The 27,859-nt window shown below is 42.2% G+C and overlaps 1 protein-coding gene across 1 annotated transcript; it reads left to right on the forward strand.

Moving 5' to 3' along the window:
- The first annotated feature begins 492 nt into the window (after positions 1 to 492).
- Positions 493 to 27,859, forward strand: GAS2L3 (growth arrest specific 2 like 3). Its single transcript, XM_056846905.1, has 9 exons — positions 493 to 528; positions 11,897 to 11,929; positions 12,322 to 12,490; positions 15,639 to 15,757; positions 17,330 to 17,471; positions 20,299 to 20,362; positions 21,175 to 21,313; positions 25,955 to 26,062; positions 26,462 to 27,859. Exons 2-9 carry the CDS (start codon positions 11,912 to 11,914, stop codon positions 27,842 to 27,844), a joined length of 2,142 nt encoding a protein of 713 aa, XP_056702883.1. The 5' UTR covers positions 493 to 528; positions 11,897 to 11,911; the 3' UTR covers positions 27,845 to 27,859.

Below are 27,859 nucleotides of genomic sequence, written 5' to 3' on the forward strand. Positions count from 1 at the left end.
GAGTCCATCCATCTCTTGTTGGGTCTTCCTCTTTTCCTGCTGCTTTTATACGCTCGCGTTTTGCCTGCAAGACATTCTCCAACGCCTGAGAAGGAAGCGACAGAAGAACCCACGCCGACACCGTCACCCACCCCCTGCCTTCAGCACGTGAGAACGGGCTTCCAAGCCGCAGGCGGAAGTCAGCATGAGTTTCCCAGCCCCAGACGCCTCCAGCCCACGGCGGCCCTAGGCAGGAATCCGTCAGCAGCCCGCACAGCCCGTCGCCTGACGCTGCCTCCGCAGCAGCAGCAGCAGCAGCAACGGCTGCTGGGCTTTGATTGGCATCCGCGCCGGCACGACCCGCACAGCATGCGAGGCGCCCGTTCCCCAGCGGCCGGCTGAACCATCCCCGCCTCCTCCCCTCCCCGCCTCGGCTCCTCCCCGCCCCGCTTGATTGGCCCTTTCGAACTGTGCGGGCGGACGCAGCCGAATGAATCAGGGCGCGGGGGCAGCAGGGCCTCGCCGCAGCTGCTGCAGCTCGCCCGGGAGGTCATGCGCGGGGAGGCCTGAGTCTGGGGGCTGCTGCTGTGAGTATCCCTCCCAGGCAGGGATGCTGTTGTGTATTACTTCCCCACCCCACCCCACCCCGGGCTGGCGGGCAACGTTACCTTGCAAGTCCTCCAGGGACAGGTCTGGTCAGTCCTGCCTGTCGCCTTCCAGCTTTCGTGGCGAGGGGTCATTAAGGATGGATGTCACCCCCGGTATTGCTTTGACAAGGCATCGGTTCATGGGGGTATCGTTTCCTTTCTCTGTTTCTGTTCGGTGGGGATTTGTAAGGTTGATCTCTGGGCTAGCCTAAGGATACTGGCCATGTAACATTGTACCAAGAAATAATGAATTGGATTGTGTTGCAGTAGAAGAGATGCGCTCATTCTTCTTTTCCGCCCAGAAGTTAACCATATCTGTAGATAAAATGTTGTTACAGCTCTTTGCATTCAGATAGATACAAACTAGAGGAGGTGGTCTATGTTTTGATGGTATAAGAGGAATGCAGAGCCTGCCCAGAGATTTTTAGAGGTTGGGGTCCAAACGTGACCTGATCACAGTATCACCGTGCAATTATGGGATGCTGTCCTCTTGATATGGGAGGTTGAAGGAGTTGCCCTTATTTCTGTCTCCCTAGCTCTGCAGGCCTCAAAGCAGGTAGGTTTTGAATTAGATAAGGGGAGTAGTTTTCTCAAGGTTTTCAGCCAGTGTGCAATTTTTCAATGACAATGTATTTACATACTAAAAAGGAAGAAAGTTCTAAGATTTGTTGATATGTCTTCCTGTTTTAAATGTGATTTGTGCCTAGTTCTAAAACCTGTTGCACCAGTAAATAACCACTTTGTGATATGAGAGTATCAATGGCAGTACAAAGTACAATATTACAAATATGTTTGCTAGGGCACATATTTACGCTTATTTATTTTTTTATTTATGCCTTGTGTTCCTCCACCAGGAGAACTCCAAGTGAGATTATCACATCATTCTCCTCTCCTCTATTCCATTCCAACAGAAACCCTGTGAGGTAGGTTAGGCTGAGAGAGTTTGATGGCCCCTTGTCTGAGATTAAGTAACCCCTTATTTGCATCATTTATATGTCAATGCCAGCTTTCAATATTTAGGATTGGATAGTTGTCTGCTGCTGAATAGAGGTGCAAGATGGACAATGTGCTTTGCATCTTCATATATGACTAAACACATTGAAGATCTTTTTAGCCTCCAGGCATGGATGACTTTTTTAGAGGCATATCAGTGTATCTAATTACACTCTCGATCTTAGCCAAAAGGCCCCATCTGTAGATACTTAACAATCTGGAGATTGGGGCCATGGACAGACAAGACAGATCTCAGGTTTGTAGAAAAATCTGCCATCTAAAAAAATACACTGAGGGATTAAAAACTACCAAAATGATAGAAGCAGCACCTGTAGCTTTAAGAAATGAATGCCGTCAGTGGTTGTTGCTAGGCAGTTACAACACAATTGCTAACCTTCAAAGCCTTGGTAAATCAGTAAAAGTCAGGGGGAGGGGCAGGACCCTTTCGAGGTCTGTTTTGGTCTTTGAGGGAAGAATCGCCAGGGCCAGCAGCAACCACTGGTGTAGTGGTTAGAGTTCCAGACTAGGATCTAGGAGACCCAGGTTCAAATCACCACCCTGCTGTGGAAGCTCACTGGGTGACCTTGGACCAGTTATATATTCTCAGCCTACATCATAGGGTTGTTGTGAAAATGGTGGAGAGGAGAATGATGTAAACTGTAAATCTCGCTGATGATGGGGGCAGATAAAAGGTACGTTAGTTGGGGGAAGGGAAGGAAAAGAGGGCAAGAGGAAATTGTGTGGGGAGGGTGATACAAGGGAAGGTGAGGTTCCCCCTGCAAGTTTTTGCAGGTTCCCCACCATGCAACAGGGCCTGGCCCAGCAGCCATCTAGCTGTAATATAGTTTTCCAGGCTGAGGCTGGCAGGGAGAGGGAAGGAGAGGAAGATGAACATTTGGGGGTGGTAGATAATGGCAGGTTGGCTGGTGAGTGAGAAGGAGAGAAGAAAGAAGGAAAAGAGGAGAGGCTATAGGGGTTTCTGCCATGACAGCTTCGCCCATTGGAGCAGGGTCTTCAGCAGGTGCCAGCTCAAAAATGGGCAAAATCAATAACTGCAGCAGGTACACATGCCTTCTCTGTTGTGGCCCCGACCTTATGGAATGGCCTGCATAAGGAAGTCAGGAAGGCTCCCGCTCTCCTGGCTTTCCACAAACTATGCAAAACTGAATTATTCAAGAGGACTTTTCTATACAGGCAATAGAATTGCACTGTATGATTTATAAAGTTACTTGGAAAAATTATTAGGGATTGTGGTCTATACTACTGTGTAGAGCTTGATGAAACTAAGATCCTTCTATAAACTTTTAATGTGTAATGTTAATACTTATGCTTTGCTTCAGTTCTCCCACCCCGCCACCCCTGGATTTCTGGCTGGTTTTACAACCCTAATCCTATTGCATTGTTTATTGAATGTCCCATCCATCGATTGTATTGACTCACTGTGTAATCCATCTTGAGTCTAAGTGAGAAAGGCAAACTATTAATAACATAAAGAAATAGCTAAAAACTTTTTAAAAGAGTGGGGTAGGGGTCATTTAAGGTTGGTCGTCATTGACCATGACTAGAGCCTGAACTTTGATTAAGCAAATTCTCCTCTACAGAATGGCTGCATGCATTCTGTCAAGAGAAAGCTACTTGAATAGAAACAGGTGGTTTCCTTTTCTAATTGAATAGACCAAAACAGTCTGTATAAGAGACCATCTGCTATCATATATTTGGAAGCTTCATATTTAAGCACAAACGGGTGCTAAATATAGTAAATCACTACTGAGCAATCCGTTATAAATGGGAGAAGCTTTCTCTCTCTCTTCTGTATTTTGAATAGTAACATGATGGGCTATCCAAAGAAAGCTAGCAGTGCCAACATCCCACTGATTTAAATGTTCCTTAACACTTGGCTATCATTGTTTGGACTTTGCCCACAACGTACAAAATATTTCCACTGAAAATTTTCATAACATTTTCAGAGCAGAGATCAGAATTTTCCCAGGCCAACTGTATCTTCTGCCAGTATTGAGAGGGAGTGCCTTTGTCTCTCTTCTGCGTAGGCGTGCATGAACGCACAAAAAGTATCTTATCATACGTATATGAATATCTTTGGGGTGGTAAACTTTTTTCCCCTAAATTTAAGGTGGACTCATTTATATTCCAGTTGCTAATGACTGCTGAATTAACACTTGTACCAGTTGTTCCATGTCTGAGCTCATTGTGGACTTCTTGCTAAAGTGACAAAGTGCCTTTGGGGGCGGTCTGGATCCAAAGGCAGACAATATCCAAAATATTTTAGTGGATTCTAGGGCAGGTACGTTGGGAAGGGAACAAGCTGTTGACGTTCACAGAACTCTTCTTTAGGCATGGACAAGTTGTTTACACCATGTTGGTCAAAAAGTAAAAGCTAAGAATGCAAACCATGTAATATTTTTTACTAGAGCCAATCCAATGGCACACAGTAGTGTGCAAACGTTGAAGTACCTCGAAATTCTTCATTAGGCCAGATGTTACAAATTAAAAAAGGGTGGGGAAACTGATTTTTCAGGAATTAGCAAGAGTGTGCGAATATGAAAACACAACACAAGATACTGACTAGTAATTTGGTTCAACACTGTAAATTTATCTCTTGAAGACAATGACGCAAGCAATTTTTACTCTCTTTTCTGAAAAGGGACTTGGAGTCTCTCTGATTAAGAAGGGATAAGAGACATTGGGAGGAGAGGATTGTTGCTATAGAGGATTGTTGCTATATAATGGTTTTAGTACGTCTTGGTCATATGGCCCCTGACCTACAGCAACTTGGTATCTTCTCTGGCTGCCAGAACATCTCTACTAAATACATTAAAGGGTTTTAAAATCATGGCCTGAAAAGTCTGCTTCTCCCCTTTTTTATTTTGTAACATCTGGCCTGATAAAGAACTCAAAAGCTTGCATGCTGCTATGTGTCACTGGGTTGATCCGAATAAAAGGATTGTGTTCTTGGCATTTTATATATTAAAAGGCCATTTGAGGCAATGCATTAAGCCTTGTGCAACCTCTGTATTAACTTTTCTGTCAACCTTGAATTCCTGACTAAAATCTGTCATGAATTGTGTGCAGACCAGGAAAAAGGGATGCCAACTGTGAGGGTGGAAGTAGACCGTGTGTGTGAGTCAGCTAGACTCTTGAGAACTGCTTGCTCTGTGGGTGACTCAAGCTGCACGCTTCCTTCCCTCAGGCCTCTTGTCAGCTCAGTCCTTTTGGTTGAGTTGTGGTCACTCTTATATGCTGTTGTTGAGGAAGCGTATAACAGCTGAAGGCTCCCCCCACCTCTTCTTCTACAAAAAGGAGGGGAAATTCTTCCTTGGCATATCTTACTTCCCAAAATCTAAGTGGTTATGTTGGCCGATATAGCCTCCTTATTTTCTTCAGCAGCTTCTAAATGGGCTTGATACTGTCGATGCCACAATTCAGCAGCGGTCATCAAATGTTTAGCTAGCCTGTAGATGGTCTAGTTCATTTCCACCATTGCTGATGGGATTTGTACGCCTTTTCTACTGTTGCTCAAAGGGTGGTTTCAGATTTAGAATTTTTCCATGTAACTACAGCTGTGAGCAGAGCACGTTTTCTGCAGTGGCTGGCCACACTGAAGTTTATCCTGCCGCCTTTGTCTCCCCATCCATCAGGGTGGATTTGATTTAAATAAAAACGATTTAAATCACAATTTAATTCACTAGTCAATAAGACTGGATTTAAATCATGGTTTTCTACATAAATGCTTGTGGAGTATTCTGCTCGAAAGGATTCACTTTCATTTTTACTGCTTGCCCCTCCCTCCTCACACTTAGCTTCATGCACAGATCTATTCCACTCCAAACAATCTCTAAACAATTCATTGAACTTCTTGAAATTTACCACTTAAGAGGTAAGGGGTTGATTCTGTGTACATAGATTTGCAAAGGATCAATAGGATTAAGGTCTTTTTCTCAACTCTGTATGCTTATTTTATAACATTTTTGCTGTGAAGAAGAGGCGTCTTATCTCTGCAGACACAAAAGCTCTGGTTAGACCTCACCTAGAGTATTGTGTTCAGTTTTGGGCACCCCAATTTAAGAAAGATGTAGACAAGCTGGAACGGATCCAGAGGAGGGCAACCAAGATGGTGAGGGGTCTGGAGACCAAGCCCTATGAGGAAATGTTGAAGGAGCTGGGTATGTTTAGCCTGAAGAGGAGAAGACTGTGAGGGGATATGATAACCATCTTCAAGTACTTGAAGGGTTGTCATATAGAGGAGGGTGCCGAGTTGTTTTCTGTTGTTCTGGAAGGTCGGACCAGAAACAACAGTTTGAAATTAAATCAAAAGAGTTTCCGTCTAAACATTAGGAAGAAAATTCTAACAGTTAGAGCAGTTCCTCAGTGGAACAGGCTTCCTCGGGAGGTGGTATGCTCTCCTTCCCTGGAGGTTTTTAAGAAGGGGCTAGATGGCCATCTGTCAGCAATGCTGATTCTATGACCTTAGGCAGATGATGAGAGGAAGGGCACCTTGGCCATCTTCTGGGCATGAAGTATGGGTCGCTTGGGTGTGTGGAGGGGAGGTAGTTCGGAATATCCTGCATTGTGCAGGGGGTTGGACTAGATGACCTTGGTGGTCTCTTCCACCTCTATGATTCTATAATTGATTTTTATCCACCCTGTCATCCATTGTAGAGCCAATAAACAAACCCCCTCCCCGATGTAATCGTGGCATGCTGAGATTCTGTGGCCATCACACAATGTTGGCCATCTGTAACCACCCATGCAGCCTGGCCCAATGCATATTTACTCCAAAACTAAGTATCCCTGAGTTTAAGGGGCTTTCTTCACAAGTACCTGTGCAATGCTATGAGGGCAATCCTAAACAGGACTACTTGGAATGCTGCTCAAATCTATTCAGTGTGACTTGGTCCCAGACAAGGCCCACAAGTAAGTAACTATACACTTACTTGTGGGTAACTTATCTCAAAGGGACTTACTTCCAAGTAAAATAGCATAGTACCAGGATAGAAGCGTGTAATACATGCTTAGTATGTAACTCTGTGGTGCTGAACAGGACAAATGTCATGGCTGCTAATTTGAGACCAATTTTGTAAGTACAGATTGCATTTTAACAGGCTGCTTTTATGGCATGTATGATGCTATCAAATGAATTGATATTAAAAACCCCTAGCCTTGACATTTCCCTTCCAACCTTTCCAAAAAGGCATTCATGAAAAATGAAGATGCTAGACATTTTTGTAATATTTTGCTTTGTTCAAGTGCTGTGTATGCGCTGTAAATTAGGCTGCCTTTTGTTCTTATGCTGGAAGTTGGCATATTAAGGCCCTTGTTTGATTGTGTGGGGCGCCTTACTTTAATGAGAGCAGCTTCTTTGCTGGCTGCTCTGGCCATATTTTTCCTTCTAGGCCGTCAATGAATCCTCTCACTCAGGCTTGTTAGGACAAAGGAGTTTTTATGCTCAAAGCAAATTTATTCCATGGGACCAACTCGAGGGGAAGCATAATGCTCTCATTAGTAATGCCCTGTTTATACTCTGACCTTTCCCTTAAGAGTGGAGGGAGTGAAAGGACAAGAGAGAAGTAATGGAACTTGTGCTTTGGCAAATATGATTTATTCAGAATGTATCTGTGCTTTCGGATTGGCTATAGCTAAGCTAGAAAGCCACATAGATCTCCGATATAATTCTACATTTCCAGTATTAGCAATGCTGGTGTCAGAAAAGATGTGGGTGGGTGTGCAGGAAAAGAGGAAGACCCAACATGAGATGGATTGACTCAATCAAGGAAGCCACAACCCCTCCATTTGCAATACCTGAGCAAGATTGTTAAAGATAGGATGTTTTGGAGGTAATTAATTCTTAGGGTCACTATAAGTTGGAAGTGACTTGATGGTACTTAACACGCACGTATGTGCACACACAGATATATATTACAACTTGGCAGAAAGGTTGCAATCTGGTTGGCAAATCGTTAACCCACCACCTTTCTTGTTAGAGTGATTCTCTTCTTAATAGTCAGATAACAAAAATTTGCCATTACATAAGATACTGAAGGCTCCATATATTCAAGTGAGTATTTAATCAGGTCTAACTCTGGAAACCCCAAAAAATAATTCAGATGCTTAAACCAAGTTAGCAGAGGGGAAATATAATTCTAACACCATATTACAATTCACAATGTAGTACTATATGCGAAATTGATTCAACTGCATTGGGCGAACATGGGCAGCACCTTTGCTCCATAGGCAAATGTTAAAATGTTCCATCTAAAATGGCAGAAGGTATAGTGTCAAAGCAAGCTCTGGAGAAAGCCTGTCTGTATTTGGCATGAGTAATAGTCGATAGGTAAGGGGCCACAGCAAATCTTGAACATGGTTTCAATGCAATGTATAACTTTGGCAGTGATAGCTCATTTTGGCTTTCAATATCCAATAGACATTGATGGATTTTCTTTCCTCAGACCCATCTCCAGGAGATATTCCGGGTCTAATCTGGCCGTATATAATTTATTTATTATTCTGGAAGACCATTTTCGGGTATGGGACCGCCACAAGGATCAGAGGGAGTAGGCCGTTATGATTTAAATGAATTCTCAGCTAGTAATTGATGGTAGGAGCCCCATGGCGCAGAGGGGTAAGCTGCGGTACCGCAGTCCAAGCTCTGCTCACGACCTGAGTTCGATCCCAACGGAAGTTGGCTTCAGGTAGCCCTCTCAAAGTTGACTCAGCCTTCCATCCTTCCAAGGTCGGTAAAATGAATACCCAGCTTGCTGGAGGTAAAGGGAAGATGACTGGGGAAGGCACTGGCAAACCACCCCATAAACATAGTCTGCCTAGAAAACGTTGGGATGTGATGTCACCCCATGGGTCAGGAATGACCTGGTGTTTGCACAGGGGACCTTTACCTTTTAAATTGATGGTAGTCAGCCAATTTTTTGTCTATACCTTGCGCAGACCAGCCTCCTGTCTGAGCACAACATTAGGCATGCAATTAGGTACTTTAAATAGAGCTCTAAGAAAGCCTGATTGGACCCTCTCCAATGCCTTACAGTGGGTAACTATACCTAATTGGGCCCCATAAATAAGCTGCGCTAAAGATTTAACCGAATAAAGCTTTACTGCAGCTGGGATGGGACCTGCACCTTTAGTTCTAAAAAAATCTAAGAATAGCATCGACACTTCTTTGAGCATTAAGAGTAGTTGATCGAATATGTGCCATAGCTTTTCTGTTGTGTTGAAATTCCACTCCCAAATATTTAAAAATTTTAACTTGTTCTTGTGCAGATAAAAAGGAGGAGAGGAGAATAATGTAAGCTGCTCTTCACCCCACTGTGGAGAAAGGTAAAAGGTGAAAGATTTATACGATCTGAAGAGAAACCAGAGTAAGGTGAAGCATAAATGAAGTACATAAATAATAAATATAGCTGAGGATGGGAGGCAGATAAAAGGTAGGTTGGTGACTGGCTGAGAAGGAGAGAATGAGGCAGGGAATGGAGAGAGGATATGAGGTTTGCCAAGGGGGGGGGGAAGAAGCAATATTGTGGGGAGGGAAATATAGGGGGAAGTGAGTCCTTGAGGGTTCCGCACCATGTAAGTGGGCCTGGCCCAGTGGCTGGCACCACACAACTAGACCACAGTTTTCCTCGGTAGAAGCTGCCAGGGTGAAGGAGAGGGAAAGCTTAAGACAGAGGGGCAGATAGGGTTACCAACTCCAGGTTAGGAAATACCTGGAGATTTGGGTGGTAGATTCTGGGGATGGTGGGATTTGAGGAGGGGAAGGGCCTCAGAAGGGTATAATGGCATAAACTCCACCCTCCAAAAGCAGCCGTTTCCTCCAGGGGTCCTAGAGATGCCAATCTCCAGGTGGGGACTGGAGGGCACCCAGAATGACATCTGTTCTTCAGATGACAGAGATCAGTTCCCCTGGAGAAATTGGCTGCTTTGGAAGGTGGACTCTGTGGCATTATACCATGCTAAGGTCACTTCCTTTCCTAAACCTTGTCCTCCCAAGGCTCCACCCCCAAATCTCCAGGAATTTCCCAACCTGGAGCTGGCAACCGTAAGGGGGAACTGATCTCTCTAGTTTGGAGATCTGTTATGATTCCAGGAGATTTCAGGCTCCACCTGCAGGTTGGCAACCCTAGAGATAGCAAAGGAAGCAAGAAAAGGAGAGGCTATGGGGGCTTTTGGGAAAGAGGAAATGAGATTCCTCCCACAAGTCCTTGTGGGTTCCTTGTGGGCTCCCACTTGTATTGTTATAAATTATTACTTACGTTTTAATGCTGAGAGTACTAGGCAAAGTACTGTGCACAGATTATTTTATTGCTATAATGTAACCTTAAACTCTATTTCCAACTCCAAGGTTCTTCCATTACTTCTTGTTAAGAGCTTATCCTCTTGGATCCACCAGAAGATTTCTGCATGTGCTATGGTACTTGCAGAAATGTTTGTGTGGGGAGAGGGAGCCTTATGCTGGCCCATTGCTCTAAATTAAACTTAGTATGTCCCAAGTTGTTTTTCTACCTACACAAGATGGACAAGCAATTTCTGAGCCCTCTAAGATATAGGGAAGGGAAAACACTAGGTATTGCAGAAGATCTTGCACATGTGGTCGTTCTGCATTTCTACTCATGCTTCACTGGATCTAAGTTGATGTGTATGTTTTCCTTGTAAATGGCCACTTGTTTGGTGACTAGAAATCTGTAAGAATGGCCTCCAGGCAATCAAGCAAGAAGGGTTTGAGTATATCCCATTGAAAGCAATAGGATCACAGTTGTTTGCCTTATTGAAGCTAATGGGATGTTACCTGGATAAGAACAGAAAGCTTTTACACATTTTATAATACTGTTATTCAGTTTTATTTCATTGCTATGCACTGGGCCATAGTAACTATAGATAAAATTAAGAGTATAACTCCTCTATCCTTGTAAGTAATAGATCCTTGACAATAATAGCTTTTCAAGTTTGTTCTTCTGGTCAGAATCTTCTTATTCAGAACTTAAATTGAGCATCCCCGAGTTAAAGGTTTCTTTCTCTCATATTTTTAGACTGCCTTTCCTTCAAGAAGCTCCATGACCTCCATTCTATCTTTGCAACAATCCTATGAAGTAAATTGAGAGAGAATGACAGACGTGGGGGAAATGTGGTCAAGTCACGTTGACTTACAGCAACCCTGAAGAGTTTTCAGAGGAGGAAACTAACAGAGGTAGGGCTTTTCCGCATTCTCAGTTCATAGCATGTAAGTTCCTGTTTCCTTGTTTTTTTCTGTTCTGTATGTGTTTTGCTCCCTCTAGTGGTTGATTCGATATTACACTGGTTTATGTTCAGCGTATCTCCCTGCAGATTTAAAATGCAGGTTTTTGTGCTGGACATAAAAAGGTGTAATACTGAATCGACCACTAGAGGGAGCAAAATATATGCAGAACAGAAGCCCCCCCTCCCTGAAAAAACAGGAACTTACAAACAAGGAAAATGAGAAAGCGGAAAAGCCTGTAGTTTGCCGTTGCTTGCCTCTTCATATGACCCTGGACTTCCTTGATGGTTTCCCATCCAAATACTAATCAGGGCCAACCCTGTGTGTATATGTAAATTAGCATGGCTAATTTACATATATTAGGACATATAATCAACATGTCTACCCTACTATTTTAATAAATGTATTTATTACATATATATCCTACCCTTCTTGCATCATGGAGCTCCAGACAAAGTTACCAGCAGGTCTCCCATCCAGATGGTGGCCAAACCTATGACTGCTTAATGTCAACAAGGATGCTACATCATGTGTCTCCAAGGTCATCTCTGCAATAAAATAGAGGGCAGTTACCAAACAGTGGATATATTTCAGACTTATCTTGCCACTTTCTTACTTTGAAGTGCTGTACATACATTTAGAAGAAGTCAGCTTTCAAAAACATTGATAGTAGACTTGGCAATCTTGTACATAATTGAATTTGGCCCTTTTTATTGGCTCTCCTTTCTCTCAACCTTTCTAGCTTTTTTTGCTGTACCATTTTGTAATTTATCTCTGTAGTTATGTTGGTCAGAAACTTTTTATTTAGAATGAAAGCCAGGAATTTAATAAGTCTGATGAGCTGAACAGCCTTACAAAATGTGCCTTGGGGACCGCTATGGACTGACCTGTACTATATGAATTAAAATGCTTTGATAACATTGATAACATTTGTGTTTTGACATGCCACTTTGCTATATGATGTTAGACATAAGTCCGATAGTTTGTGGTTTTTAATGTGGGTTTTTTTTCCTATTCCTAGTAAGGACAGATCACCATGCAGCATATGGTTCAGGTAAGCAAAATGAAATATCTAAATCATCTTTATTATTATCTAAATTATTATATCTTTCTCTGTGTTAACATTAGCCTATGTTAACATTAACATTAGACTGAGAAAATGTCTTTGATTTATTCTATTTCAATTATGCAATAATTGATTGAGGCAGCCTATGCAGAAAAAACTGTTTCGCTAACTTTTAGTACAGCTGCTGTTTAAAACATAATTGTTAATCATTTAGACAACATGTTGGTGCTGTCAATGGTGATGTAATACCCTTCTGTATAATTTTTGAAAGAACTTCATAGTGGTTAGTATTTTTTTAAAAAAAAACTGTTATACATGCAGTCTCTTAAATGTATCAGAATGTAGCCATAGTTAAGTTTAGTTGTTGGTGTTGCTCTTAGGTGTGGTTTGGAGATGATCCCCCTTTAAGTCCACGAAGTCCACTGACTCCAAGGCATGGCCCAGGGTTAGCAGATGTTCTGCTTTATGACCAGTGGATATCCGTCCGACATGAGGCAACTCTGGTTCCTATGCAGGAAGACCTGTCAATCTGGCTATCCGGCTTGTTGGGTAAAGTTAAAATGAATATTTATGTTTTGTAAATTTGGAAAAGCCATTCTCCTAATCACTGTCAACCAAAGTTTAGCATGATAAGGCCAGTTCTTATTACTAAAGATAAAATAACGTTTGGTCTGACACCTCAGTGGCAATTGCCTATCCTAGGTGCAGTTTTCTTGCAAAACTCAAAAGTTAGTGACTATTAATACTTTGTTCTTTTAGGAGATTTTCGCTGGTAGTTTGATACACAATGTCCAAAAAATGTTAATTATCATTTATTGTTTCCTTCCTAAGAGCAAAAAAAAAAAAAAAAAAGGGCAGGCCACAGAAACAATTGGCTGTCCACATTGGAGTAACTTTGTACCCTGGAATATGTTAAATCACCCTAGCTACTAAGTTTAGGCCTACTAACTTTCATTGCTACTTCGCAATGAAACCTACTAACTTCGCTCCAGCTATGTTTCGTTTCTTTGCCACACTGAACCTCAGGTTTCTTTTTTTTTCCTGCTAGAAAAGTATTCTCAATGGCTCCTAGCTGCCTTTCATCCAAAGAGGATCAATATTAATGGGTGGCCCAAAAAGATCTGTGTAAAGAGGGGCAGTTGCTTGAACCTTCTACAATGAATTGGTACCACCTTCAGTCAAAGCCTTATGAAAAAAAATTCCTTTACCATTTTCTGCTGAGCTAACATTAAACTTAGCCCCGGAACAAGTTTCTGGCAAACATTCTTTCACTTGGGTACCCAAGGTTGGGTGAAAAGAATATATATATGTCTATGTATAAATACTGAAAGTATAATTTATTGGAAGCGCTATGTAAAAGTTAAAATTATTTAAAAGCATTAAAATAGCACAATGGCATTTCCTGAGGTTGATAACTGTAACCACATACCAAACGCATTTCAACCTATGGGGCCTTCATCAGTGGTTAATTAAAACCCTTGTTAAGCCTGCACACATTTACAGAATACATTAATAAATACAAACAGTTCAAACCCAACCAGGCATGTGTATATGTTGTAAAATCTAATCCCAATTACTCAAACATCTGGTATAATAGGTTCTAGTTGTAATACTGGTTAGTATATATCTCTCATATCTCTCATATACTATGTGTGCAGGTATCAACCTAGTAAAGCAGTTGGGTTTTATTCCCCTCCTTTTTTTCTTGCACAAACATTCTTTCAGTGTCACAATAATCATCTGATGTTGACAGATTAATCTATTTGCTATCAGATAAGGGCCCTTATATTTCCCAAAGAATGGCACTGTATGGCCAAGAAAACCAGGGCAAAGCAAATCATGAAAAGTGGTAAAGCTAGATAGAGCCGAATGGGTGTATTTTAATTTTTGGATTTTTAAAAATGATTCTGGATTTGTATATTTTAACCTGTTGCGATACCTTTTTAGATTGTAATGACCTATGGCCTTATACAATAAACTTGACTTGACATTAAACTGCACCTAGCAAGGATGGGGTAGATAATGTAGACCATTTGGTGCACTGGTATACCACGAAGTCAATAGATGGCCAACAGCACCGTTTTCAGGCATGCTAGATGTTGGTGCTATTGCCACTTTCTTAGTCTGGCTGTTCTAAAGTCCAAGCTGGAATGAGAAAGCAGTGTGGGGAAAATAAGGTAACTGTTGCTGGTCGGTCTTATTTGGACAAATAAATGACCAGTTAGGAGACTGCAGGATAGTTTCTGTCTCTTACCCTTCCCGTCAGATCAGTTATGTCCATCCTCAGTTAGAAGCTGCCGTGTTTTTCCCAAACAATCCACAGCACAAAGGGGTATTATATAATTTGCCCACGCTGAAAGGATCGCAGATGCTGCTGCAGGCAGTCCAAGAGTTGTAACTGATTTGTTTGCCATAAGAATGCCGCCTCTATGTTCATGTACAAATAGCTACATCTATGTGGTAAAAACTGAAATGGGCCTGAAACTCTGTTGCAAAGTTCTGAAGTATCTCTATACAAAAAAGCAGACTTGTTTTCAGTTGCTTCAGAGGGCAAGACAAGATCTCATGGGCTTAAGTTACAGGAAGATAGATTTTAGCTGGAGATTAAGAGAAGCTTCTGAATGGTAAAAGCAGTTCAACAATAGAGTCAGTTACCTAGGGTGAGGGCTGGGGGGAAAGGCAGCCATCTTTACTGGAGGTTTTCAAGCAGAAATTGGGCAGCCATCTGTCAGGGATGCTAAAGCTTTGGCTTTCCTGAACTGAGCTAGGGGTTGGAATAGATGGCCTTCAAGGCCCCTTCCAACTCTGATTCTATGTTTAGGAATGCTCAGGGGTAGCTAGTAATCTTTATAAAACTTTAGAAACTTAGCTATTGTCTGCAATAGAATGGTAGCTTTTATAAAAGAAATACAGTTGTCATTTGTTACTGAATGTGCATATGTGATATAAACGTAAACCTAACAATTTGTGTATATATTTGTAGGCTGTATAGTGCTGTAAAGCATGTATTGTGACACATACTGATTTGTGTTGTGAAGAATTAAATTTCATTGGGTTCATTAGTAACCACTACAAAGTCAAGCAACGCACACTTTTTTCCGGTGTCCAGTTAAGACTGTAACCATCAGCCTAGAGAAAGAATTCCAGGCACATATTTAAGTTAGTTTCTTTCTGGGAGTCTCTATTGTCTTATCCTTTGCTAAGAGCTCATAGGAATACTTTTACATGGCTGTATCTATTTCTAAAAGCATTGACTATTCAGACCCACTGGCTCTAAACATTCTTTAAGCCCATCTTGAGAAACAAGTTGCAGTTCAAATCATTGTTTTGTACCTCCACATTTTTCAGTCACAGGCAATAGAATGATGAGTGTGACAACATTTGTGACATATTTCTCAGGTGCCATGTGTGAGGGTTTATCCTTCAGTTTTGGCTCTTTTATGATTCCTTCCCAATCCCACCATTACTCTTTTTATTGCATTGTAAGGATTGCCATTAGCATTATGTCCTAGTTATGTGTTAACTAGGTTGGTGGCAGATTTGGAGGATGAGTTGAAAAATGCAACAAAAGGGGTGTGTGTGTCTGTGGATGTTATCCCCCCAGTTCAGGTTGTGGTTATGCCTACATATATCTGAAATGTCAGCTTTTGAGAGTTTTGTCTTTTCTCTAGTAAGGAAGGATGTGGCTATTTTACAGGTGTAGAACTTACAGCTGAACAGTTGTTGGAAGAACTTGATAATGGTGTATTGCTGTGCATGTTGATTGAAGTAATTCAAAACACAGTTAAAAACTGTTGTGACCCAAGTGATTTAAGGGTGAGTACTGTGTTTCTCAGAGCATTTGAACATAAAAGTTGAATTCCCTATGTATATACCTCCTTTGGCTAATGCTTGCCTGTATTCACATGAACTGGAAGTATGCATTTATCCTCCTAAATACAATCGTTGCATTTTCTGCAATCGTGGCAGCTCCAGAAGGTGCTGTCTGTAACTGAGGACAAGTGGGCAGGCTTGTTGCTGATCTTTGTCATGGCTGGCATGTAGGTCATAGCTGCCCACAGAAACTGACTTTGGAAGTAAGGTATTGGCAGCTAGTGCCAGAACAGTGTTTTTTACATCCTGGTTTTCTGGAAATCTGTGGTAACACCGTGGTGGTTTGTACCATCTTTCCTGGTTAGTGCAAGGAGATTGGCCAAAGCTATGAATGCTAGGAAGTCTGTAAAGTATATTTCTGCTTAGGTTGTATGTTAGTTGAAGGAAAGGTTTAGGGATTCACAAGGGAGTTGGGGCACTTTGAGTGTAATTATCAGCATGGTATTATTTTGGAGTTCTAGGTTGTGGTGGGGAAAGCCTTCTGTTTTCTAGGTATGTATTGCTGAGCTGAAAGATGTTCAGTCATCACTAGGTACAGGATAGTTTATTTAAAAAGCAAGGGGCTGGGGAAGCACAAAGTAAAGTGGATGGTTTAGTGGGATAATGTGGGTAAGGCTTGTAGGCAGATGGTTCATTGTAAATTGTTGGGAAGAAGATAGTTGGGTGCATAGGAAAGAAAGGGACAACAGATGTGCTTGAAAATAGGCCATTAGAGGGGGAAACGGCGCAGCCACAATATGTGTCACCAGGGTTGCTGAGAGATGAAAATGGTCTCTACGTGCATAGTGATTTGGGATGGGACAAGATTGAAAAGGAATGAGATGTGGAGCAGTTGTTATGCCCCTATGAAGGGGGAGAAGATATACATAGGAGGAAATGTGGAAAATTTTCTTTCTGTGTATTTCATTTAGTAGCCCAAAGCAAATGTTCTAAAACTGCATATGATCTGGAATTCATGGTTGTTTATGCATTCTAATGACTCTCATGTTAGGCTGCTGGCAGCCTTATACTGCTTTTAGATACTAGAGCAGTATTCTATACAGCCTTCAGGCATTGTCCTGATTTTCATCTGATGTGCCACTCCTCTTGTTCTATATTTTGCTAGGAAGGTATTTTTAAAGCATTAAAAATGTATTTCCAAGTGCTGTTTCTTCACTGACAACTAGCGAGTCAAGTCAGTTGTGGGTCATCTTTTCCTTAGAAGAAAGTGTTTCTGACAACAAAAGCCTAGTCTCCATGAACTTTGGTGCATGGTCTATTTAATCCTGTCTCATCCTAGTCCTCAATACAGCCAGTCAAAACCTTTCCCGTCATTACTAGTATATGCCCGTATTGCAGGTTTTTGTTGTTGCTGCTTTTCTTGGGGAATCTTCTAAAATGTTTTCCATTATATTTCCCATGTACACCATTGTTAATGAAAATTGTGAGTGTTGTGTTAGTATAAAATGTATTTTTCAGGTTTTCCTTTTCCTTTTTAACTAATGATCTTATTAATTTTACCCCATTGTTTTCCAGAATTTTCCATTGAGAAAAGTCCCCTGTAAGAAGGATGCACCTTCTGGATCCTTTTTTGCTAGAGACAACACTGCCAACTTTCTAAATTGGTGTAGATGCATTGGTATAGATGAGACTTACCTCTTTGAGTCTGAAGGCTTAGGTAATTTATTCCTTGTAATTTGAGCACTCTCTTAGAACAGTTCCATAAGGTTGCATTAGCATTTGTTTCCCTTGCAAGATTTTACTGACTTATGTGTTTGAAAGGTAAGAAGTATTTGTAAGAAATAGTTCCAGTGATTCTGTTGGAGAATACCTTGTTTGTACAGATAGCGTGTGTACCACTATGAAAGGTATAGTTTGGAAAACTAGACCAATGGCCATATGTTTAATGCAGAGCAAAGTCAAATAATCAAAATAAAAACAGGTTTAAAAAACATCCTTTTTATTACTCTTGGAACTTTATTAGAAGCAAAAAAAAAGTTTTAAGTTTCAAAACTATCTTGGACAAAGATACTGAAAGCATTGTATCTTTTTTTATGGAATAAGGAACAGTGTCCTCCAAGGATGTTGGTATTATTTTTTCACCTGCATTAGATATGCCACCATATATTACTTTGATGTAATGGCTGGTCTCAATAATGCTCTGATGGGCTGATTGTAGCAAACTTTCAAAATCTGAGCCGAGAGGTGATTAGTTGCAGTGTTTAAACCGGTTGGACCGTTCACAGTGGCACCAAATGTGTGTGCATGCGCACAAGTACCGGCACGGCATAAATGGGAATTGTGGGTACCAGCTCTGCTTAGAACGAGAAAAGCTCAGGTGCTTCAGACTTGACAGCTGGCGGGTAAAATCTATTCCTGGGAGGTCCCTGAAGGGGTTGGCGCTGCCCTGTATAAGTGAGCAGCTTTCCAGGAAGAGGGAATGAGGTGGACAGCTAAAGAAACGTCATGCTCTGTATAGTGAGAGTCACCAGGCAGTTGGCTGGATGTTGTATACATTTCACTGCCTTGCTGGGGAAGGGCAGAGGCCTTTTCTTTTCAAAGCCTGAAACAAGACAAGGCAGGAATGCAGTCAAACGTCAGCATCTCTTAAGGTGCTAGAAAGGATGGTAGAATGCAGTTCATATCTTGATGCAGAAAGAAGTTGTCTGGAGTAAAAGAGATAGTTATGCGGTTTGCTGTACTTGTTTGTACCTGTGAGATTTCTCACTTGATCCAGGTAAAAAATTTCCATAGCACCTCTGGAGAGCTTCCTGCTCTGGCCTTCTGAAGCATGCTCTACTATCTAATAGGACGCAGGTGACATGTTTCAGTTCCGAGTGTTTTTAGCATAAATGGTCCATGATGATCTATGCTGTTTTTATTAGTGCCAAATTATGTTAGTAATGAAAGGAGATGGGTACAGAGGATGCAACGGTTACTTCAGCATGTTAAAACTCATGCTTGACTGCCTAATGGTTTTCTATGGTCCTGTTTCTAGTATTTGGAAACTTGGAAACAAAGAAGGTTCTTGTACAGTTTTTTTCTGTTCTTGAGTAAACTGTGTCCATCTAGTTCATAAACCACTGACACATCTACATAGATCGTGCTATGTGCCTTTCAGGAATTGGATGCACCGAATGATGAATTCCCTCCCCTTCATTGATACTCGGCATTTTTATTTCTTATATAACATGCTTGAAAGGCATGTCAGCTGTTAGACATCCAAGGAAGGCCTTTGTGCTTACAATGGCAGTAATATATTTGCCATTAACATTTTGCATCAGAAACACCAATCGTGTTTTCTATCCCCCCTGATTTTTTTTCTAACTAGATAGTTATGAAAATAGTCAAACAGTTTCAGAGCTACCTTCTTCAAAGTACTTCAGCTGCATTCACATTGCCAAAGTAAATAGATTTTGCATGAATTTTGCTTCTGGAAGGCTGGATTCCCTGCCTCCAGTTTTCAGGCTGGACTTGTAAACAGCAGCTGCCAGATCATTGTTGTTGTTTTTTTCCCCCAGATGGAGTGAAATCTCTGACTTCTCATTAAAACAAGCAGTGCACTATTGCGCCCATTAATTAAGGCTTTAGCATTGACTTTCTAAAACGATCCACACCCATGTATTCCCAACCCTGAATGAAAGTTTCTTAAGCAATTGTGAAATGTTTGTGCTTGTTGAGACACAACTTTTACTGTTTGCTGTACAAGATTTTTTTTTTAACTAGGACTGATTATAAAGTTTGGGTCACAGGCATTGATTTGCACTTCAAAGGCAGTAACTACTGTTCTACACTTTCACTTTTGTTGAATTCCAGTATCTTTGGATGTAACTGTCATATTCCAAGCTGCATATTTTTATTCATTTTTTCCTGTCAAATATTTAGCAAATGTGCAATCCATAGATGTGCTGGGCAAGGCGACAAAGATGGCTTCATTTTCTATCTAGTAAATGGAACTGGCAAAAATTATAATTCAAATTCTACCCCCTCCCCCTCCCCCCCAGGAATCTGTCACCAAGCTTGCTCAATGTTGGATCTTTTCTTACACATAGCTCAAAGTATTTGGAAAGCTACGGATTATTGACAGTAGCAAGCTTTGTGTCAAAATACATGCTTTGTGTATTCCTGGCAGGGTGTTTCGTTAGAGAGGCTGTGTTTCTCCTAGCCTGTAATGCCCTTGCATTTGATCGTTTTTGGATGGGGAAATAGAGCAGAGTGGGAAATTCCCGGACTTGGACATAAACTTTTGAATCTTCCCATCTCTGCTGATAGGGAGCATGGCAACTGTTACTGTATACTTCTCCCTTATCATTTTCCCATCATTCCCTTTTTGGTCTTTGTGCTTTTCCATCCCTGGGAAGGTTAAACAGATAGCAGTTTCCTATTCATGTTTTGTGAAGTTCTCTCAGTTATTTGTATTCTTAGCTGCAACTGTTTTTTCTTAAATAAATGTTAACTACTAATGAAAAGTGCAAACCACTGACACTTACTTATTTTCCTCACAGTCCTGCATAAGGATCCAAGACAGGTTTACCTTTGTCTACTGGAAATTGGTCGCATTGTATCAAGGTATGTACTTAATACTTGCTAGACGATTTGAATGCATTGGGAGCGGTCAACATATTGCCCACGTTTTCTTCAGAGATTCAGGCCCCATGCAAGAAATACCAGTTTGGGAAATGAAACCCACCAGAACATAATTCAATGGGATGAGCCCAGCAAAAGCCAAGGCTACAGGGAATGAAGCCTAGTAATTAACTGAGAATCAAACAATCAAAAATTCACAACATTGAAAATTTCTCATGATTCCACGTTTGTTGTATGATGCTCAACAGAAGGGGCATCACCAGAGGCATCAGTCTGTGGGACATTATCCACATCTCCCTTTTCATGCACTGGCCAGTGTGCATCCTGAGATCCCTCATCCTTAGTATGCTGGTGTGCAAGACACCCTGGCAAAGAGCTGTCCCCAAAGGCGGGAAACTGGCTGCGCAGTTTACAGGACTGAGCCTTCAGTGATCTCTGGCAGCATACTTTCAAAGTATTGTCCTTGTTTTAAATAAAAGTTGAATTTGTCAGGAAACCATATTTGTGAATCAGGTACTTGGCAGCATGTACACATTACTTGGCAGCATGTACACATTACACATTATGTACACATTAGTTACATGAAGTGGCTATGGCATCCATTCACATTGCTGCCTAACCCCAAATACATTTTACTTAACCTATGGCCTGCCTGCCTATAGTCCTTCCATGGGCATTTGGTTAGCCACTGAGTGAAACAGTATGGTATGCTAGATGGACTGTTGGTCTGATCCAGTAGGGCTGCTCTTATGTTCAAGATCTCTTTGTTCCTACCCTCTTTCCTTTTCCCTTAGATATGGAGTGGAACCTCCTGTATTAGTAAAACTGGAGAAAGAAATTGAATTGGAAGAGACTCTGCTAATGTCTTCTGATCCTGTAGCTTCTGTTATCACCCCCAAATCATGTTGTCAGCATGGAGAGTTACATGAAGCAGTAAGCATCACACATATATTTTGTCTTATGAAGACTTTGAAAGACTGTTTCAATTGGAAATTTGTTGGCATTGAATTATTTACTTATGACATGGTGTTCTCCCACTGAGTTCGGAGTACATCTTCATCAGCGGGTTTTGTCGTTCCTATGCTCAGGGAGGCAGGATCCAAAAAACCTTTGCTTCCTGTCACATGTGCTAGGACCGTCCTCTGATATCCAGTTCTCTTCCAGCCTCAGAGGGAGAAGCAGCGTTTGTGGTTAGCTCTGTAGCAAACCTCCTTTCCTAGCCTTTGCACTTCCATAATTATTCTGTCTAACTTTATTTCTGTGTTTTTTCTTAGTCCTAAACTTGGTCTGTGTGCACCCAGCAGCCTTTTCCTCTTATATCTACTGTTTTCCCTCGTCTTTGCCTCTGTCTCCCCCTCCCCTTCCCCCTCCTCCGTTTACAATATGTCTGAGAGTAGAGATAGGGCTTCAGAGGAATTAATGTCAGGAGACAAGGAGCAAGTTGAAGGACTCCTTCCCCCCCGACAGCTTTTCCTTGCGGCATCCAAGAGGGGGAAAATGGGCGAATCGGCCCAATTTGCAGGTGGCGGCACAAAAACAGAGCCTCCAGCTGGGAGACGTTCAAAATGACGCAAAAAAGACATGCACAGGCAAGATGGCTGCTGCAACTCTCCGTTCAGCCTCTAGAGGTTACGAGGGCAAACTGTCCTTACAGCACACGGAGACTGTCCTCCGGGCTCTAGAACTCCATGGTTTCCTGGTAAACCGGATCAAGAGCACCCTCTCCCCGTCCCAGTTCATCCATCACCTAGGGGTGTTCATAGACACGAACCAGAATGCAGTCTTCCTTCCGCCAGACAAGATTTCCTCCATTGTCAAGTTGACAAGGACAGAGATTCTTTCCAAATCCTCCAGCCTGTCGTCCTTAGTCAGACTGCAGGGGGAAATGGTGGCATGCATAGGGATTGTGCCATGCGCTCGCCTCCCCATGAGGGACCTGCAATGGTTTCTCAAGCCATTTCAACTGCAGATAACTCAAAAGAGGAACCCACGCCTCACCGTCCGGAGACAAGTGAAGGACAGCTTAAGGTGGTGGACCAGGTCCCACAATCTAGCCAAGGGCCAGAACTCTCCCGATCTCCACGATCCAGATTTTCACTGATGCCAGCTTGGAAGGCTGGGGGGCAATTCTGCAGCAACAAGTAGCACAGGGTCGTTGGACACCGGAAGAGAGTCACCTCCACATAAATTGGCTGGAGTTACGGGCAATCCGGAAAGCCTTGATAGAGTTTCAGCCAACCATCGAGAACAGTCACGTCCTGCTGAGAACTGACAATTTCTCAGCAAAAGCTTACATAAACAAGCAAGGTGGGTCTCGTTCCTCCTCCCTTCACGCAGAAGCCATAACAATTCTGAATTGGGCAGAGGCTCACTTGGCGTCCATCAGGGCAGAGCACATAAAAGGAGTACTAAACAAGCAGGCAGATTGGCTCAGCCGACAGCAGGTGGACGAGGGGGAGTGGTCCTTGAAGAGAGAGACCTTCCTTCAAATAATGGAGAAATTTGAAAGACCCATCATGGACCTCTTCGCAACAGGTGAAAATCACCAGCTCCCAAGGTTCCTGTCAAGATTTATGCAGAGGGAATAGATGCACTGTTGTCCCCGTGGCCACGGGGTCTCCTTTATGCATTTCCACCTCTACCAGTGATCTCCAAAGCTCTACAAAAACTCAGACAAGAGAGGGCCCTGGTCATCTTCATAGCCTCGATGGGCCTGACAACCTTGGTTCACGGCACTGAGAGAGCTATCGATCCAGGAGCCATGGTCCCTACCTCCAGTCCAGGACCTTCTCCAACAGGGCCCCTTAGTACACCCAGATCCAGCCTGGTTAAAGCTGACCGCCTGGCTCTTGAAAGGTCAAGGTTGCTAGAGACGGGCTATACCTCAGAGGTCATCGACACCATGTTGGAAGCCAGGAAACAATCCACCAGGCGCATATACGATTTTTCCTGGAAGGCCTTCGTTAGATGGTGCGGGAGAAAACATACTGATCCAGTGACCATTTCCACTGGCAACTTGCTTGACTTTCTCCAGGAGGGATTAGCTCAAGGGCTGAAGGCATCTACTCTCAAACAACAGGTGACGGTGATCTCGACGGTTGTTCCCCAACTGGATGGCTACCCAACGTCAAGGCATCCCCACATAGTCACTTTCTTGAAAGAAGCCTCGGCCATCTCTCCTCCGACAATTCATAGATTTCCAACTTCAAGACTTCAAGTGGTACTCCAGGCTCTGACTCGACACCCATTTGAACCCTTACGGGAGGCTTCCCTGGGTCACCTTAGGATGAAAGTTCTCTTCCTCACGGCTGTTACATCAGCCAGAAGGGTGTCGGAACTGGCGGCTTTGTCATCTAGAAAAAGCCTCTGCGTCTTCCATGTGGATAAAGTAGTACTACGTCCAGATCCGGCCTTTATCCCGAAGGTAAATTCTTAGTTCCATAGACAACAGGAACTCCCATCTTCCATCCTTTTGCCCTCACCCTTCTCATCCAAAGGAGAAGAACTGGCACACTCTGGATGTGAAAAGAGCTTTACGCATCTTTTTGAGAAGGACGGAACCTTTCCGGCGCTCGGAGTCTTTATTCATTTCTATTTCATCACCCAATAAACGTTGCAAAATGTCAAAGGCAGCTATCAGCAAGTGCATCAAACAGTGTATCCAGCTGTGCTATCAACTTAGCAACATACCAGTGCCGTTAGGAATTACCGCTCACTCAGTCCGCAGCGCCGCTACTTCAGCAGCATTTGATGGCCATGCATCTGTGGAAGAAATCTGTAAGGCTGCGACCTGGTCGAGCCCTTCTACGTTCATAAGACACTACAAGATAAATGCCTATTCTTCATCCAACGCAGCATTCGGCAGGAGAGTCCTCCAGAATGTTGTGATCAAATGATCAATGAATACTCCTTCCCAGTGAACGTCAGCTTTTGAAGATCCCACTGATGAAGATGTATTCCGAACTCAGTGGGAGAACGGAACCTTGGCTTACCTGTGAAGGTTCCTTCTACACTGAGGGAGGAGTACATCTTGCCCGCCCAGGGTGAAGAATGGATCAAGGTGAAGAATGTCAAGTGTCCAGATAAAGCTGAATTTTAAAAAAAATCAAAAATGGGAAAACAATACGTTATATATAGGAATAATAAATGAGGGGATTTAGAATAAAGTATTTTCATGTTCTACTTGTTACTAATTCTTGGTTTTAAGCTGTGTTTTTTGCAGTGGCTGCTACTTGTTCTTTTGGGTGCAAATCTAGGGTGCACATCAGAAAAACACTTTCTGTTTTTAAAAATTCTGCTATGGAAGTCCTCGAACTGGATATCAGAGGGTGGTCCTAGCACATGTGACAGGAAGCAAAGATTTTTTTGATCCTGCCTCCCTGAGCATAGGAACGACAAAACCCGCTGATGAAGATGTACTCCTCCCTCAGTGTAGAAGGAACCTTCACAGGTAAGCCAAGGTTCCGTTCTACTGACGTGAATAAGCAAATATGCATGCCAGAGATCACCTGAAATACGTGTGTGTGTGTGTGTGTGTGTGTGTGTGTGTGTGTGTGTGTGTGTGTGTAAAGTGCCATCAAGTCACAGCCGACTTATGGTGACCCCTTTTTGGGGTTTTCATGGCAAGAGACTAACAGAGGTGGTTTGCCAGTGCCTTCCTCTGCACAGCAACCCTGGTATTCCTTGGTGGTCTCCCATCCAAATACTAACCAGGGCTGACCATGCTTAGCTTCTGACGAGATCAGGCTAGCATGGGCCATCCAGGTCAGGGCATATACATATATTTTGACTTTATTTATAGTCGTCTCACTGAGATTCAAGGTAGATTACACCTTGTAAATCAATGCAATCAATAGGATTGGAATTCAAAAAGCAATGTAATAGGACTGAGATTGCAAAATCTGAAACAAAGCAGAAACCTGAACAAAGTGCAGTGTTAAGCATGACATTTTCAACAAGCAGTAAATGGTATTACTAAATTGAAATACAATGTATTCAGAACAAGATAATGCATACAGCAACAGCTGACAGATTTAATATTCTACTCTTAAGAAACAGCATCAGAGTTTATTAGTTCAGTATGGTTACCAGCCTTCAATACATTGTTCTCCAGTAATCTCACTTTATTAATAATTAGTTGTGCAATACTACAGCATTTCTAATCTGGTGTTACCTTTAAACGTTAATATAGATTCCTAAACAGGCTGTTGTCATGCACGCAGCTAGATCCTTAGATCTTCTTGATCTTAATAGGATTTAATAGTTAACTCTTCCTGAGATTACAGCCATAATGTCCTAACTAATTATCAGGAAAAAGTGAATTAAAATGCAGAAAGAGAAAAATGGCTTTCTCTTCTGTAAACTATACAGGAGTGAGTAAAATGATGTTTATTCATCACTGGATGAGCTTTATGTACGTGGGGATTTTGATGCAGAAGTAAAGGAATTTCATGTGGAAATGGATGTTACTTTGCTTTCTGTGAAATAACTTATAAAAAAATAGGAGGGTCCATCTTTGAGGTTTCATTTTAAAAGCAATGCAAGAAAATAACACACAAATCATATACAATACAGGTTAAGCACATTGCTGAAGATCCTCCTTGCAGTTGCTCTCATAGATTTTCAATCGAGTACTTATCTGAAGGACGCTATAGATTGGGAGACAGAATACTTTTCATTCGAGTAAGTGCAATTTCTCAAAACGTTTTGCTTTGCCGTTTTTAGAGATGTCCATTTTGTTCAGTATCTCTGCAACCGTTAAGATACACCTTGTCTTCCCAAACTCTTCTCTGATTTGGAAAAATGTCTGTTTCCTGCTGTTAGGTGAAGCACCAGCGTAACTGATCTGCATCAGTAATTGTTAGCTGTTTATACCCCTGTTCTCCACTGCCACATTGGATACGTGATGTGGTCTTCAGGAACAGAGTGGGATATCTTTTGGGGAAAGCTGGCTGAAGAAATATAAGATCCTAGGAAAAGCTGCATCTGAGGGTTTTATACTTGCCAAACTATATTGGTTGTAAATTGTAGCATTTAAACAGATGATATTCCACTATCTTTTCCTTCTCCTTTTCCCGCTAGATGTTACATGGCAAGCACGTTATGGTACGTGTTGGTGGAGGCTGGGATACTCTTCAAGGCTTCCTACTTAAATATGACCCTTGCCGAGTGCTGCAGTTTGCAACGTTGGAACAAAAAATCTTAGCATTTCAAAAAGGTGCGTCGAGTGAGATGGTTCCTGATTCTGCCAGGGCCCCACAACCACCTCTCATGAACCCCATATCGGCTGTTGATACATATCAGAAGCAAAATTCAAAGCCTTCTACTCCTGTTTCAGTTCCAAAGAACTCTCATGTACCTAATAGGAAGCAAGCGGTGGCTAAGTTTCCAAAGTCAGCCGCCCTTTCTTCCTCAAAAGCAACAGCGCACACGCCTTCTTCAACCAAATGTGCATTGGGCCACCCCCAGTCAAAAGGGCCTTCAGCAAATAACAGCCAGACATCTTCTAAATCTTCCACTGCTGCTTTAAAAAAAACATCATCTCCTGCACATAAATCAGCGTGTATTTCAAAAGTCATGCAACCTACAAATAAAGGTTCTTCATCTGCCTTACTGAAAACTGCTACAACGTGTTCAGGATTACTTCCAAAACATATTTTGTCATCATTCAAACCTGCACATTCCCAGAACTCTCCAACCACATGTCATCCTGCTCTTTCTAGTTCAGCAAGTAAACTTTCTAAGCTTCCTGGGACAACTAAAAAAGTGACCTCCAAACAAGAGTATGTTCCTTCTAATAGCAAAGCTGGGCAAAGTGCCAAGTCTAAGCCACCTCTTGCAAAACATTCAGCAACATGTAACAGAAACCTTCATGTTCCTAACCCAGCACGCTCGCAACAGTCTTCCGCAAAATCTGCTTCTAAATCTACCTCTCAAACTTTACCGTCACCCAGAGGCGTGCCAGAAACTAACCAAGCCAAAAATATCAGAACTGCTGCAAGTTCCAAACAATTAGATTCATCTTCCTCGCTTACAGCAGATAAATCATCACAGTTAACGTCTGCTATAAAAACAAGAGGTAAAACTGCATCTTCACCTGTAAGTAGTCAGTTTTCAGCCAATGTACAGGTCCAAAGTAGCAGGACAAAACCTGAGATAGGATCCAGCCCATCAAAATGCCCTGAGCGTTCTCCACTATCAGTTGTGCGTCTCCCCCAGACATCAACAATAGCTGAGACCAGGAAGAAGACAATACAGGCTGCCACCAAAAGCCAATCATCATTTAAAACCTCGCAGAAGAGTGATAAAATGCGTGATCCAGCTAATAAAAATCCTTCTTTCAAGGCAAAGGCCCCAACTGCAACTGTTAAAGGAACACCTGGTGGGTTAAAGAATCCTACTTTGAAGACTAAACAAGATGATAATTATTTTGTCATGACTGGGAATAAGAAACTCAGAAAGTAGAATACCAGGAATATT

This window comes from Euleptes europaea, chromosome 3, assembly GCF_029931775.1.
Source record: "Euleptes europaea isolate rEulEur1 chromosome 3, rEulEur1.hap1, whole genome shotgun sequence".
NCBI lineage: Eukaryota > Metazoa > Chordata > Lepidosauria > Squamata > Sphaerodactylidae > Euleptes > Euleptes europaea.

Excerpts from the sequence above, each read along its gene's own strand:
- GAS2L3 (XM_056846905.1), top strand. Across the intron at positions 12,491-15,638 it reads CTGGCTATCCGGCTTGTTGG|GTGTAGAACTTACAGCTGAA; the intron begins GTAAAGTTAAAA and ends GCTATTTTACAG. Across the intron at positions 26,063-26,461 it reads ACAGAATACTTTTCATTCGA|ATGTTACATGGCAAGCACGT; the intron begins GTAAGTGCAATT and ends TTTTCCCGCTAG.